This window comes from Panthera uncia, chromosome C2, assembly GCF_023721935.1.
Source record: "Panthera uncia isolate 11264 chromosome C2, Puncia_PCG_1.0, whole genome shotgun sequence".
Lineage (NCBI taxonomy): Eukaryota > Metazoa > Chordata > Mammalia > Carnivora > Felidae > Panthera > Panthera uncia.
Window position 1 is genome coordinate 74,983,482 of NC_064810.1, and position 13,342 is coordinate 74,996,823.

Genomic DNA, 13,342 nt, shown 5'->3' on the forward strand with positions numbered 1-13,342 from the left:
TACCCTCAAAGATGTTACGGTTTTACTGTCCTTTAGAAAGTTAACCAATCTTATATTTAATTTTAACAATTGTATTTTGCATTCCTTTTTCAACTAACTATAAAAAAGCCTGCCCTCAAATTCTCTCATTAGCTCTTTGTCACTCTGCTAGTTTCTTAATTAATAAGTTAATAAAATTTTGGCCTATGCCAACAACTTTAAGAACTATGCTTTTACAAAAACAAGAATAGACACCAGTATTTAGTAATTGCATTTTAATGTAACCTTCTATTCGTGGGGTCACAAAATCAAATGCCTGTAGTAGCTAGGAAGATAGAATTTCTAACGTTGAATATCAAGACCAGCAGCTCTGTTGTAGCCATTTGAGTACCTGCCTAGCCACCTTTTTTTTAAGCCATTGTGTTGGGTCCTTGGGCGAGTTTACCCGCAATTCCAGTAATAGAGTTGTGAGTTAGTATTTCATTTCATATTAGTTTTACCCTTCCTAAGCCTTTTTAAGAAAACCTCAAGAATAACTAAAAGCCGTAAAGATTAACCGGTCCTCAGAGCACTCTTAAAAGGTCAGAATCACAGAATCAGAAATGCAGAGGTGGGGGCAACTCTCTCCCATATTAGGACTCCAAGTCTTTCTACATCTGGATATAGTATAACTTACTATAGACAGATGATATCAGTTCTCCTCTACTCCTCCAGAGCTCTTTGTTCAAAATATACCTAATTTATGACTGTTTACTTTCACTCCATCTTTTTGGCTTGACTTATTAAAACCCTCTGAGGCTCAGATCCAAGCATATATCCCCAAACATAAAGCCTGAGGCGAGAATATTTCCAGTAGATACTTAATATGGTTGCTGAACTGAATTTTCATTTTCTTTATGACCAAGTCTTTTAATAACTTAAATGACTAACATGATAGGAAAAGATAACACAATAGGAGAAACAAACTAAATCAACCTGAATCTGCAACCTAACCAGTTTCCAGACCCAAAAGTAGAGGTTGGCTGGGCAACAGTTAGGAAGAAAATAAGTAGAGATGCCTCGTTGGTACTCTCCAATAACCCTTACATCGCTGCAAAACTTCAATAAGAGTACAATAGAACCAGGGAGAGGAGTATGATCTAATTATGACTTACAGTGGTAGAACCACAAGGAAAACATCACCACACAGCAGTTTCCAGATAAGAAGAGAGAGAACCATTACTGGGTCAATGAAGGACTTCAGAGGTAAACTCCAGACATGCCAGGACATTCACCTTATTCCTAAACAAATGCCAAGAACTTACCGGATACCGGCATTTCAGAACACCAACTGTAGCATTAGAGTCGTTGATGGTTAGAGCCTAGAAAGTAACTTAAGGAAATGATCTTCAAACTTTAAGTGCAGAAAAATTACCTCAGGTCTAAAATGAGTCCAAACTGCCAGGAGAAACTATAGAAATTATAATATGTGTGAGATCCAGAAAGCTGCTTCTTTAGGAAGCAGCTCAGCTGATTCTGACAAAAATAGACCAAGGCCCACAATTTGAAATATGCTGTTATTAGAGAATGCCTATCTGATCTCTCACTTTACACATGGCAAAGATGAGACCAAGAGAAGCTAGAAATTCCAGCCTTGATTTTCTAGTTAGGCAAATAATACGAAGACAGCGTCACAAGATCTGACTTACACCCAGAAATTCAGGAGCTATGATTTGGTATCTGATTCTCTGGTATATGGTCTTGACAAATGAAGAACTGTGTCTGGGATGGGCACGTCCACTGCAATCTGGGGCTGGAAGAACTTTGTAAGGAATTGGTGAATTTTCTTGGAAGGTAGTAGTATAAATGTACAAATATGTTTCTTCTTCTTATACACTTGGTATTAAGTAGATACCTTTTATAATATTTGGCTCCAGGATTTATTTCAAAGCCATGAGTACAAACTACAGAGAAAGAATACGTTGCTGAAGATGCTTATTAAATACATTTGCTTGTATGTATATACATGATACCAGGATTTTCAACATGACCGTCCTTTATTACCTGTGTCATGGAGTTGGAGCCATTTCTCACTCTCTGAGAAGGGAGGAGTCCTGGGCCTGTGTTTCCTTTCTCTGTGCTCACCTTGCCCATGGTCCCTCCCATACACAGCTTCCTTGTAATGAAGCCCTGATTTCTGTGAAGACTTGGGTGAAAGTCGGTCTTGGTGTCTGGACTTTTTTTCCCAATTCTGAGTTCGATGGCTACTGTTAGCCTCCCAGTCATCAAATCCAGTACTCAAAAACACCTCACCACTGATCTTGGGAAGTGGAGGTCTCCGAAGTCTCTCATGATCAGACCGCTTCCTTTCACGCTGCTCAGAGTCAATTTGGGGACTGCCCCTCACTTTGCTCGAGCTACAGGATGACAGAAGTTTCCCTGATGAACAGTAATCTTCTAGCTCTTCCAAGTTCTCCATTGGATGTTTGGGTTTCTCTTTCCTTTGCTTCACAGTGTTTCCATCACTTTGGAGTCTACAAGACCTTGAGACTCCAGAACCCAATTCCCTTGCCCTCCTTGACTGTGGCTGGTCTGAGTGGAAGTGGAGGGATGTGAAAAATAGAAATGTAGGTTAACTTAATGAGCATATGAACTCACCACACAGGAAAGACAGGGCCCATATTTTAAAATGGAGAAGACTGGTTTTTCAACAAACTGCAAAGAGGGGATGGGCATTTATTGGATTGGTCCAGGCATAGATGAAGGATTCTGGGTACACGGTCAAAAATTTAAAAGACTAAAATTATGTGAAATAACTTAAATCTGAAAGAAGAGCTTGATTATGATTATGGAGACTTAATACAGTACTTTAATATTTGCCAATAACAAAAGCCATGGCCATTAAATGTTAAATTCTATTTATAAAACCAATTTGGAAGTATTATGGGGGGAAAGTAGGGATTGAGGGAGTCTCATAAAACAGAAAACAACCAAGCTTTGTGATAATTAAGGTTTCTAGGAAGAGGCTTTCAAATATTCTTATTGGAAATGATAATAAATCTCTATCAGAATGTTGCTAGTTTCCATTAGAGTCTGAGAAATGACCCAGTTTTTAGTATTCCCCTACTCTCTCTCCTTAGGTGGCCAAAACAAGTATTCCCAGCCATGCAGTTCAATGTGGAAGAGGATGGGGTAGAGAATTTTAAGTGAGTAAATGACCCTGTTATCTTTGGGTAACTCTGCTCCCAAACTTAACTTAAATTTTACAGAGGAAAATATTAAAAATGGATGCCATAATAGAATACAGGAAAAGGAGTCCCTTCCATCCCTACATTCACTTCAAAAAATATGATATTGTATTCTTTCTATAAAAAGACAATATGTGCTAAATATACAAATCCCTAATGTAACACAGGGATTTCAGTAACAAATTTCAGTAACAGCACATAGAGGTGTGCTTTTGTCCAGTCTCATTCGGGCACAAGCCTATTGTGAAAATGAAGGAAGGGAATTACTATGCACTTTGCAGGGCATATTTAACATTGTCTAAGACCCTTAGTACATTTTGTAATAAAAATAAATCACACGGCACGAGGGTGGCTTAGTTGATTAAAGCATCCAAACTCTTGATTTCTGCTCAGGTCACAATCTCACAGTTTGTGAGTTCGAGCCCTGCACTAAGCTCTGCACTGACAGTGTGGAGACTGCTTGGGATATTCTCTCTCTCTCTCTCTCTCTCTCTCTCTCTCTCCCCCCCCCCCCCCCTTGAGCTTGCTCTCTCTCTCTCTCTCCCCCCCTCTGTGCACTTTCTCTCTCAAAATAAATGAACTGAAAAAAAAAAAAAAGAAGAAAAGAAACCCTAGTTCCAAGAAAACTACTAAATTATCTAAGATTTGTTCCCTGCTGAAATTACTCACTTGCTGAATTGCATCTGAAACAGCTACCCCAATTTGATGGGATGTAGAGGAAATAAAGGACTATACATTTTCTTAGTTTTTAGGGTTTTTCTTTCATTTTGTTTTTGTTGTCTTAGCTTTTTTATTGTTAATCTAATAAAGGAACTGAGAAAGGGGAAATTTGTGCTAAATGTATCACTGACGCCATAACGCTTCTCAAAACCTTCAAATTGTTTCCTCTTGAACTTTTCAGAAGAAAAGGAGATTTGCTTCAAAGATGATATCCAAATTAAAATCAGTCTTCTAAAATCATCTGAAGAACTTTTGATTACATTTATTTTTTGCATAAAAGCAAAACTGAAACAGAACAATTACTCTCTATGGTAAAAAAGTATCTATAATTTTAGCCAACTATCATTTTAAGTGTGTCTTGACAACTGAGAATCAATTGACTACTGCTATCAATTATTAATATAAATTGACTAGCTACTTAAATGATAACCATATCCAGGGAACAATGGTTCAGTGTTAATACCAATGTTCCCACAAAGGGCTGCATGAATGAAGTCTACCTTCTAGCTCCCAAAAAACAAGGGTTCTGTTTTTGACATGGATATGTGAGGCTATGATTGTTCTTTTGGTGGTGGTTTTAATCCTTTCTGAAAAGTTAACTGATAATCAGTTTTACTTTAGTTGAATGTGTTTCAAGAGTTAGAACAGAGCTGTCACTATATTTTCACAGAGTTGATAGGAAAAAATATCTATTGTCTACTTCACTTGTGTTATCTTCAAACCTGGGAAAGAAAAAAGACTAGGGTGGGGTCTGGGACTTGTATTTTTCTTGTGACCAAGTTATTTGGCAAATATAATTAAGTTCCTTACAGCCAACGCGTATGCATTTATATATACACATACATATGTATATGTGTATACACACACACTTTATTTGTGTGCTTCCATGTTTGTCTTTCAAGATAAGATGATTTTTGTTTAGAAATGGAAGATACTGTCATACACACATAACACTGATACATGTATGAACAACAGTACTTTGGAGTTTAAGTCCTCACCAAAATTATATTATTTGATCTTCTCAACACCCATGTGAAGGATGTATTTTTAAACTCTCCATCTTACAGATGAGAGAAAGGCTTAATGTGATTATAGTAGATAACTTCTCAACATTACAAATGCTCTAAGGAAGGAATGAAACTTGAACCAAGGTCTTATGACTCCAAAGACCATGACTTAAAAAAGACTAATATGCCTGTAATACAGGTCAGTGGCTTTGAAAGAAAAACATGGATTCACAAATGAATAAGACATGCCATTTTAGTTGATATAAATCTGACAGATGTTTTAGATAATTTCAGATTTGTAGAAAATGTTTAAGTGATCATTTTTAAGATTTATACTGAAGCAAAATAAAAGCTGAAAAGAGGACCACTTCCATAATGATCTATTATAATTATTATATAAGTATGGCAAAAATCAAAGTACACATAAAGATAGAGAAGTACAATTAAAGAATATCCCTATGTGTTGGGAAAAGACAACTGCAAAGAACCTAAGAATTACTTTGAGCATATGAGCCAAATTATGACGGGGTTTCTGTGGAACTCAACTCGGTCTAACTCAAAGGCAAGTGAATGAGGATCACACATGTTCAGCAACATATAAACTCTCAACAACACAACTGAAAAGGAATTCCAATATTCACATACATATGCTCAGGAGGTGAAGACTTCATGATTTTTGTAAATGTTCCTGAAAAACTACTGAATTCTTAACATAGGTAGTCCCCTGCCCTCAAGGATGAGAGCACTCTGATCAAAACAACCAGATTTGAGTCCCAATTCAAATTAGTGTAAAGTTTTAACAGAGGGAGGCTAAAATTAATACTTTAGTATACTTAATTACTTGCCATCCTAATGCTTTTCTAGACTTAATAGTTTTATTTTAAATAGTGACTTTTATTTGCAGTGAATATGATTCCAGAGCAGAATTAAAAATAAATAAAAAACACAGGAGCACATTTCTAAGGTTGTAACTGAATATGAAGAATAAACTCTTCACATTCTGGTTTCCAGCACAAAACTATAAGGCAATACTGTTTGTTTGTTTTTTAATTATGTGATACATGATTTCATTAGAAAAACAAGCATAATGAAAATGGTTATCAAGAAAGAGCTGAGCACTTTACTTATGGAAGGAGAGCACATCAAGCAATAGAGAGAGAATCAACCTGCCTATGCCACAGAGCCGAGCTCTACTGGTAACAAATGTAGAACAATGTGACTGGGCAAGATTGTCCTCAACGGTAATAATCCTAACATCTGCATATGCATTCCTTTCATTCCACTCATCAAACACAAACACCTACTTACCTTTTACAATGAAATCACAGAGAAGTAATTGATAATTAGTTCACAAGAGACTTCAGTAACATGGACCTTAATGTCTTTACTTTCTAGAATCTGCTTTAGGTTTTCCTTACTTGTTACCCTAAGTGTGGTCTCCCAGCTGAACTGCAATCAATACGGACGCTAGAATTAGAGGAAATGTCTTTCCTTTGACAGATCTTTAAAAAGGATGGGACAATACTTGCAAATGCTCATTTCCCAACACACTAGTAAGAGAAAGAATCACCAGCACCACAACCGCCACCACAAAGCACCAGCACCACACTGCAAAAGCAGGCACTAGAGAAGAGAAATTCTGAAGGGACTTTTCACCCTCAGGATTTTTTTCTTTATAGTAATCAAACAGCAAGAAAGCAAAATAGAAAGGACAAATAATGATCATGGAATCTTAAATTTTAATTTTGTCATCAACATACATACTCAGCGGCCTATGTTTAAAACACAAGAGCTTTGTTACCCAACTTATGTGCTGTGTACCATCTTCATTATTCATGGCACTTTGCTGCCTCGGACACTGTGCCCAGACTTCCTTGAGAAAGATCAAGCCCAGAGCCTCACCCCATTTTCCACACCCCAATTTATGTGCTTAGAATGTAGTACAGCATTCCAAGTGGCTGCAGCACGAAAGAATGCATGCCAAATCTTACAAAATGCCAGTTGTTTTAACAGCCATGAAAATGGCTCTGGTCATCCAACTAAGGAACAGACGAATTCAGATTCACATAGAACTTGGCCATAAATCCATATGGACCCTGAGGTCACTTTACAGACAAATTTAAAGGAGTGTCCTATGGTTGAGTCTAAGGATAGAGTAAGTCATAATGTAGTCATTGTTACCTCCATTTTCATAGTAGTAATTATCTCCATAAGCACTGGATCCAGAGGACTCTGGAAAGTGTTTCTTTCGCTTTTTCTCTTCCTGTAACTCCTTTTCTTGCAAAAGGCGAGCTATGTCCTGCAAATAAAGAGAGAATGCTAACAAATATTACCAGAGAACAAACAAACCTTTTACAATGCAACAAACTCCATCCAGTGGCCCTAAAGTCAATGGTTTGACACTCCACTGCCAATCTCTTATGGACTCCATCCATAGCTTTCCAGACTTCATGGCATTAAGCTCATGCTATTCAAATACTCAGTGGAGTAGCACATGATCCAGATGAACAAGAAAGACTTTTTGGTTAATTGAAATTTAAACCTAACTCAATCTGGGACATACAAACCTAGTATTTCTAAAGCTGATTAAACAACAGAATTTTTAAAATTCTTATTTGTGGGCCCTTTTTCCAAGACGATGATTCACTAAGCCTAGATGGAAAAGAGTGCAGTAATCTATAAAACATTAAAATTGTATATACAATTTAATTTTGAAACTTTGAAAAAAATTATTTGGCTGATTTAGCTTTGCATTAGAGCACCACTGAAAAAGACAAAATGGTCTCCCTCCTATCTCCCCCTTGCTTCTTTGCCAGGCAAGTTTTTACAGTTACTGAGTGATGAATAACATTCTGACCCTGCCCCCCCAGCCTATGATGGCAAAGGTATATGCAAATAACTAAAATACAATTAAATCATGAATGCCTCAATAAAAGAGTAAAAATGTCAATGTGAGTATAAAAGAGGCAAATCTTATTTCTGCTTACATGAATTAGTACAAGTCTTTGCATTTGGAATTACTGTTTCATAAAACATAATTTGAGAAAACAAACCTAAAAGAACTCATAAACCCTTCTGAAGTCATTTTCAATTATTTTTTAATTAATCATATTAATCAAGTTGGCTTACTTTGGGTTAATGTGTAAAAAAAAAACAAAAAACAAAAACAAAAACAAAAAAAAAACCCTCCATAATTAAAAGACCTTCTGGTAACTACATTCATTTGAATGAAAATTCACCATTATATTTCATCTTTCCCTTTTCTGTCATTCAAGCTCACCCACCTCTTGAAAATTTGAAACAATGAGCATAAGACAGAACACAGTTAAAGATCTCTAGATGCTAGAAAAAAGTAATTTTAATAAAAACATGTATTTACTGATTGCCTTCAAGGAACCAAACATTCTTCTAGAGTCCTCTGTAGAAAAACAGGATATATGATCAATATCTTCAAAGCCTTACCTATTAAGTTTTAGAAGCAAAACCATTAGCACGATTTAAGACCCTGTGAAAGGGGAGTGCTCTAAGAGAGGCATTATCACAAACCAGGTGCAATGGGGCCCAAAGGAGCCTAGCACATCTTCCCCAAGCACATGACAAATTACTAAACTATTGTGTTGAATTCCTTATGCTACTTTTTTGGTTTATACGATTTTATATCAGGGTTACTTCTCCCTGAAAGTTTCCACTTCTATTCCTCAATGGTGGGAAATGAGGAAATTTCAAAATGAGGAAATCTTCAGCACAAAATCAAGGAAATCTAAAAATGTGACTGTCAAATGACTATCAGAAAGGAAAAAAAAAAGAAGGAAAGACATTCCATTAGATTGCTACACTTCTTTATCAACCAGTAATTAACATCTAATTCAGTAGGGAACTCTCAAGAGGTATCATCTCCAGAGGGGTATAAGACCAGAAAACAATATACCAGTTCTATGGATGCAAAAAACATCAATATAACTAAGATAAGAAGAAAGAAGAATTTTCTCAACCAGGCACCTTCCACTCCCTCCCCCTTTCTGGCCATACATGTATAATCTTATTTTTAAAGTGCCAAAACATAGGAAATTTTTTTAGTAGCTAAAATGTACTGCTATTTGAGCTATGCTCTAAATATTACCAACTTATATAAATACTTTTTTAGAACATGAAATTCTAATCACTTTCACACTAAATTAATTTTTAATGTAAACTGGTTACTAAGTTTATCCCTGAACAGTTCATATTATAAATGGCTTCAAACTATTGGATTAGTGCCACAGACTTTTCATAAAATGGTGATGCTAATGTTTACTTAAGCAAAAAAAAAAAAAAAAAAAAAAGGTTTGCCCTAAAATAGTTGGCACATTCACATATATTTGGACCTAGGTTCAGAGACACACATATACCTATAGATATTCACACACATACACATACACACATGCTTAAGAATTTCATTTAAAAATAAGTTAAATCAACTAAACACACATTCCTTAGCCTTATTAAATAACACTGACAAATGTTTATGCTATGACTAAAGAAAATGATTCCAATGGAATTAGTCCATTTTAATTACTTACAAACTCACACAGTCCAGTATTCCCAAAGGCTACAACCCTTTCTTCAACAGAGGCTTAGAGAGAAATGCAACTACTATAGTCACACTATGTAAAACAAGTTTTTTTTTTTAAAAAGGAAGAAAGGAATGAAGGGAGGGAAGGAGGAGGGAGGACAGAAGAATAAAAGAAAAAAGAGAAAGAGAAAGAGGAAGAGGAAGGGAGGGAAGAGGACTGGGGAGAGGAGGAAGGGGAAAGCTACAATGCTGGTAAGACTATCTCTCTCCTTCTGTAAACTTTTTTTTTTGTTGGTTTAACTTTCCTATATCTGTCTCCCTGAATGGAAATGCTACTTTCCTTACATATGTGCTCTGTTAAAAAGCACAATAAAATTATACCATAACAAAGTCAGAAATGCTAATTAACCCACACAGAGTTGTGTAACTCTACTCTTCATGCACAATGTTGTTCAGGAAAAATACTCTGTCCCAATAGGAAAGAGACCTTGGATTCTACATCTGGTTGTTTGGGGAGTTAGAAACAACCAAAGAAGAACTGACCCCAAAAATCTCTTAAAGAGATCTGGGTGAAAATCCAGAGAGGAATTTTCCACAGCCCTGCTGTCCAATAAGAACATACTAGCTAAGCAGACTCCATAAGAAAATAGAAGAGCACAGAGAGAGAGAAGAGAAGGGAGGAAAAAAAAAAAAAAAAAGAATTAGGTCAGTTCACGAGTAACAGGCAATGATGTTTTTTTCAAAAGTTGGCCAGAAAAATTCCCACTATTATCTCATCTCAGTGTCCTCTGTGAGGCACCGTGGACTAAAATAAACAAATATGTATTATCATACATTCTTCAATGACAAACTTTACTAATGCAAATTTTGTGCATTTAATATTAATACCATACCAGTCAGCTGAGAGCCCTATCTTCAGATAAGAAAACACCTCTGCACGGTAGGCATATTCTGATCTAAAGCATCAGCTGAAAAGTCAAGAGTCTGAATGGAGCTTTTAAGGCTAGTCTCACTAAATCTCCACAGCTGCACTTCTCATTCAGTCTCTGACAGCACTGGGGAATGGGACCATTTCTGTAGGTCAAACAACAGAGGAGGGCAAGGTAGCTGGGAGATGTGTAAAAGCAAGAAAACTCTTGGCTCAGATCACACAAGACTGGAATACACTTGAGCCTGTTTATTTTTCCCCCTTTCTAATTTAGCACACATCTCTTTCTGTATAGAAATCAGAGCTGTTATAAGGGGCAGAATGGTGGGGAAACACTAGGCAAGAAAGCAAAAAGAAAAGAAATTAACTTAGTATGTAAGAAGCTAAGTTAATATGCACCAAAGGCATTAAACCTCACAACAGCCCTCTAGTGTATGTGCAATTATCACGACTTCTCCATTTCGGAACCTAAGGTTCTACCTGGGTAAGTAAAATGCTGAAAGCCACAGCTAGACATTAAAGAGCTAATATTCAAACTCAGAGCAGCCTAACTCGAAAATCTCCATGTTTTGTTGTATCACAGGACATCCGTGTCAGAAGCAGTCAGTCAGGGAACCTGAACTGTACAGATATTTCTTGGTCATCTTATTATAGCTGGAGACCAGTCACTGACTTCCTCAAGTCTTAATTTCTTCATCTGAAGAACAGAGTCAATCACTACACTGCTCACTTTATACAGTATTACCACGAGACTATTTATTGTGATTGCTGTTTAGATTCTACATGCCTAAATAAAGTGCTTTGGTTTCTCTTTCTATCCTGTTTTTCTTGAATGGGGGGGGGGGGATCACAGGACACCAGTAGCATTTATAAGAAGCCAACTTCATTACTCTGTTATTTTTTAAAATAGAAGCTTTCCTGTTCAGAAAATATAATCACTTCTTTCAGTTCCCAATTTCATCCCCAAAGCTAAGTCTTGACTACACAGAGTAACACATCCTGCAGGAAGAAAGAGTTCCTGTGTTGATAACAGGAAGGATAAAAAGCAAATCCTAATGCTTACTTGCAGTTCTGATTATCACATGATCATGGTTTGTTTCTTAAAGAAAAGCTAAATACACACATAGCAGATGTCTCCCGCTCACCTGGCACTGAACAAGGAGTCTTAGAGGGACAAGGATGGCTCAGTGGGAGCAGCAGTATATGCAGGCTGCTTGACTGATGGTCCTCATCCCATCTATTTAACAGGGTGATTCCGTGTGCTGGTTTACCCAAGGCAGGCCCAGCTTATGTAATTATTAATAGTCCCCCCTTGAACCTAGAAGAATATGTGAGTATACATACAATAAATCATATGGCCATCCTCCTATTAAAATTCTAAATCATTTTCTTCAGTCTGGGCCAAGAACAGCACAGCTGGTTTGAAAGAAGAAAAGAATCAGTACATGCTGAAAAGGAATTGTTTGTAAGAAAGGCTAAAAGTATAAAACAAAGGAAATAGTTAAATGCAAATTCAAGTCTCCTTACCAAAAAACACTACTGCTACTTGTAGTCATTTTCAACTTTAAAAACAATACAATTTAAAAATATATACAGAATTAAACTGATTAGTTCCTTGAGGCAGCACATCACAGGAGAGTCAAGCCATGAACAGCAAAGAGTGAGAGCACTGGTGGCCCCTGGCCTCTCACGACTGACACGCCCTGACTTGTGTTCAGACCACACACAGGTCTGCTCTCCCTCTCTCAAGACTGCACGAATAACCCACAAACAAACACCCTCTCTCAAGACTGCACGAATAACCCACAAACAAACACCCTGTATGGTTTGAATAGTGTCCCCCAAAAAGTAATTTCTACTAAGAACCTCAGAATATGACCTTATTCAAAAATAGGGTCTTTACAGATGTAATTAGTTAAGAGAAAATCATACTAGATGAGGGTGGGTCCCCAATCCAATTACTGGTTTCCTTTTAAGAAAACAAGAGGACACAAAGACACGGGAAGAAGGCCATCCGACCACAGAGGCAGAGACTGAAGTGATCCAGTGACACTCTAAGAAATGCCAATGATTGTCAGGAGCCAGCAGAAGATAGGGAGAGGCAAAGAAGCATCTTTCCTAATAGGCAGCAGGACCCACCAAAACCTTGATTTTGGATTCCTGGCCTCCAGAACTGTGAGAGACTCTATTTCTACTGTTTTAACCACATCAAGTCTATGGTAATTGTTAAGGCAGCCCAAGGAAACTAATTCACCTCTTACGTTGAATTAGCATCATCTTTAAGAAGAGTTCACTTAGGTTATCGAGGGGCAATAAACAGTGGTCCATGGAGGGCAACACTTGGACTGTGCACCACCAAAGAGGAGAGTTCTGCTGCCCATCCGGCAACCCTGCATTGAGTCCATGAATACAGAAGGCAGCCCTTCCTCAAGGCTGGGGTGGAGGGGCATTATCTTAGTTGTACCTCATCTTTCTTCTCCTGAATGCGTCGTCTCTCGGCCTCAATAGCCAGCTTCTCCTGGATTTCCTGAGCAATTTCACAGTCTTGTTGTTCACTAAAAAACAAAGGTGAAAGTAGTATGAATAAATAGTAAATAAATTTTCTTAAAAATACAATTTACTGAATACTATGAACCCGTGCTAATCTTTATCTCACTTAATCCTCACAATAATGATGCAAAGAGGTGGATATTGTCACACGTTACAGATAAAAAAGCTGGGGTCCAGAGTAGTGACAGCATTTCCCTAAGAGCACAGAGAACACAAGTGGCAGAACCAGAATCTGATCCCCAGACACTACAATGGAAAGTCCCAGGCCTTTTCTAAATTTTCTTATCACCTCACCATACTGGGGCCACTCTACAGACAGGCATGCTTTCTCAAGATCTTGCAAAGGAAACGTAAACTATCAGATTAATGTCCACAAATA

The 13,342-nt window shown here is 37.2% G+C and overlaps 1 protein-coding gene across 3 annotated transcripts in view; it reads right to left on the reverse strand.

The window, feature by feature from the left end:
- The window catches only part of CCDC50 (coiled-coil domain containing 50), a 65,886-nt gene that overhangs the window by 20,661 nt on the left and 31,883 nt on the right, over positions 1–13,342 (reverse strand). For 2 of the 3 annotated variants that reach the window (XM_049628404.1, XM_049628405.1), the window contains exons 4-6: positions 12,878–12,968; positions 7,115–7,232; positions 2,023–2,550 (exon numbers count right to left, since the gene is read on the reverse strand). In XM_049628404.1, the coding sequence (XP_049484361.1) occupies positions 2,023–2,550; positions 7,115–7,232; positions 12,878–12,968 (737 nt within the window). The remainder of the gene's footprint in view (positions 1–2,022; positions 2,551–7,114; positions 7,233–12,877; positions 12,969–13,342) is intronic. The other variant, XM_049628406.1, reaches the window with a different exon arrangement.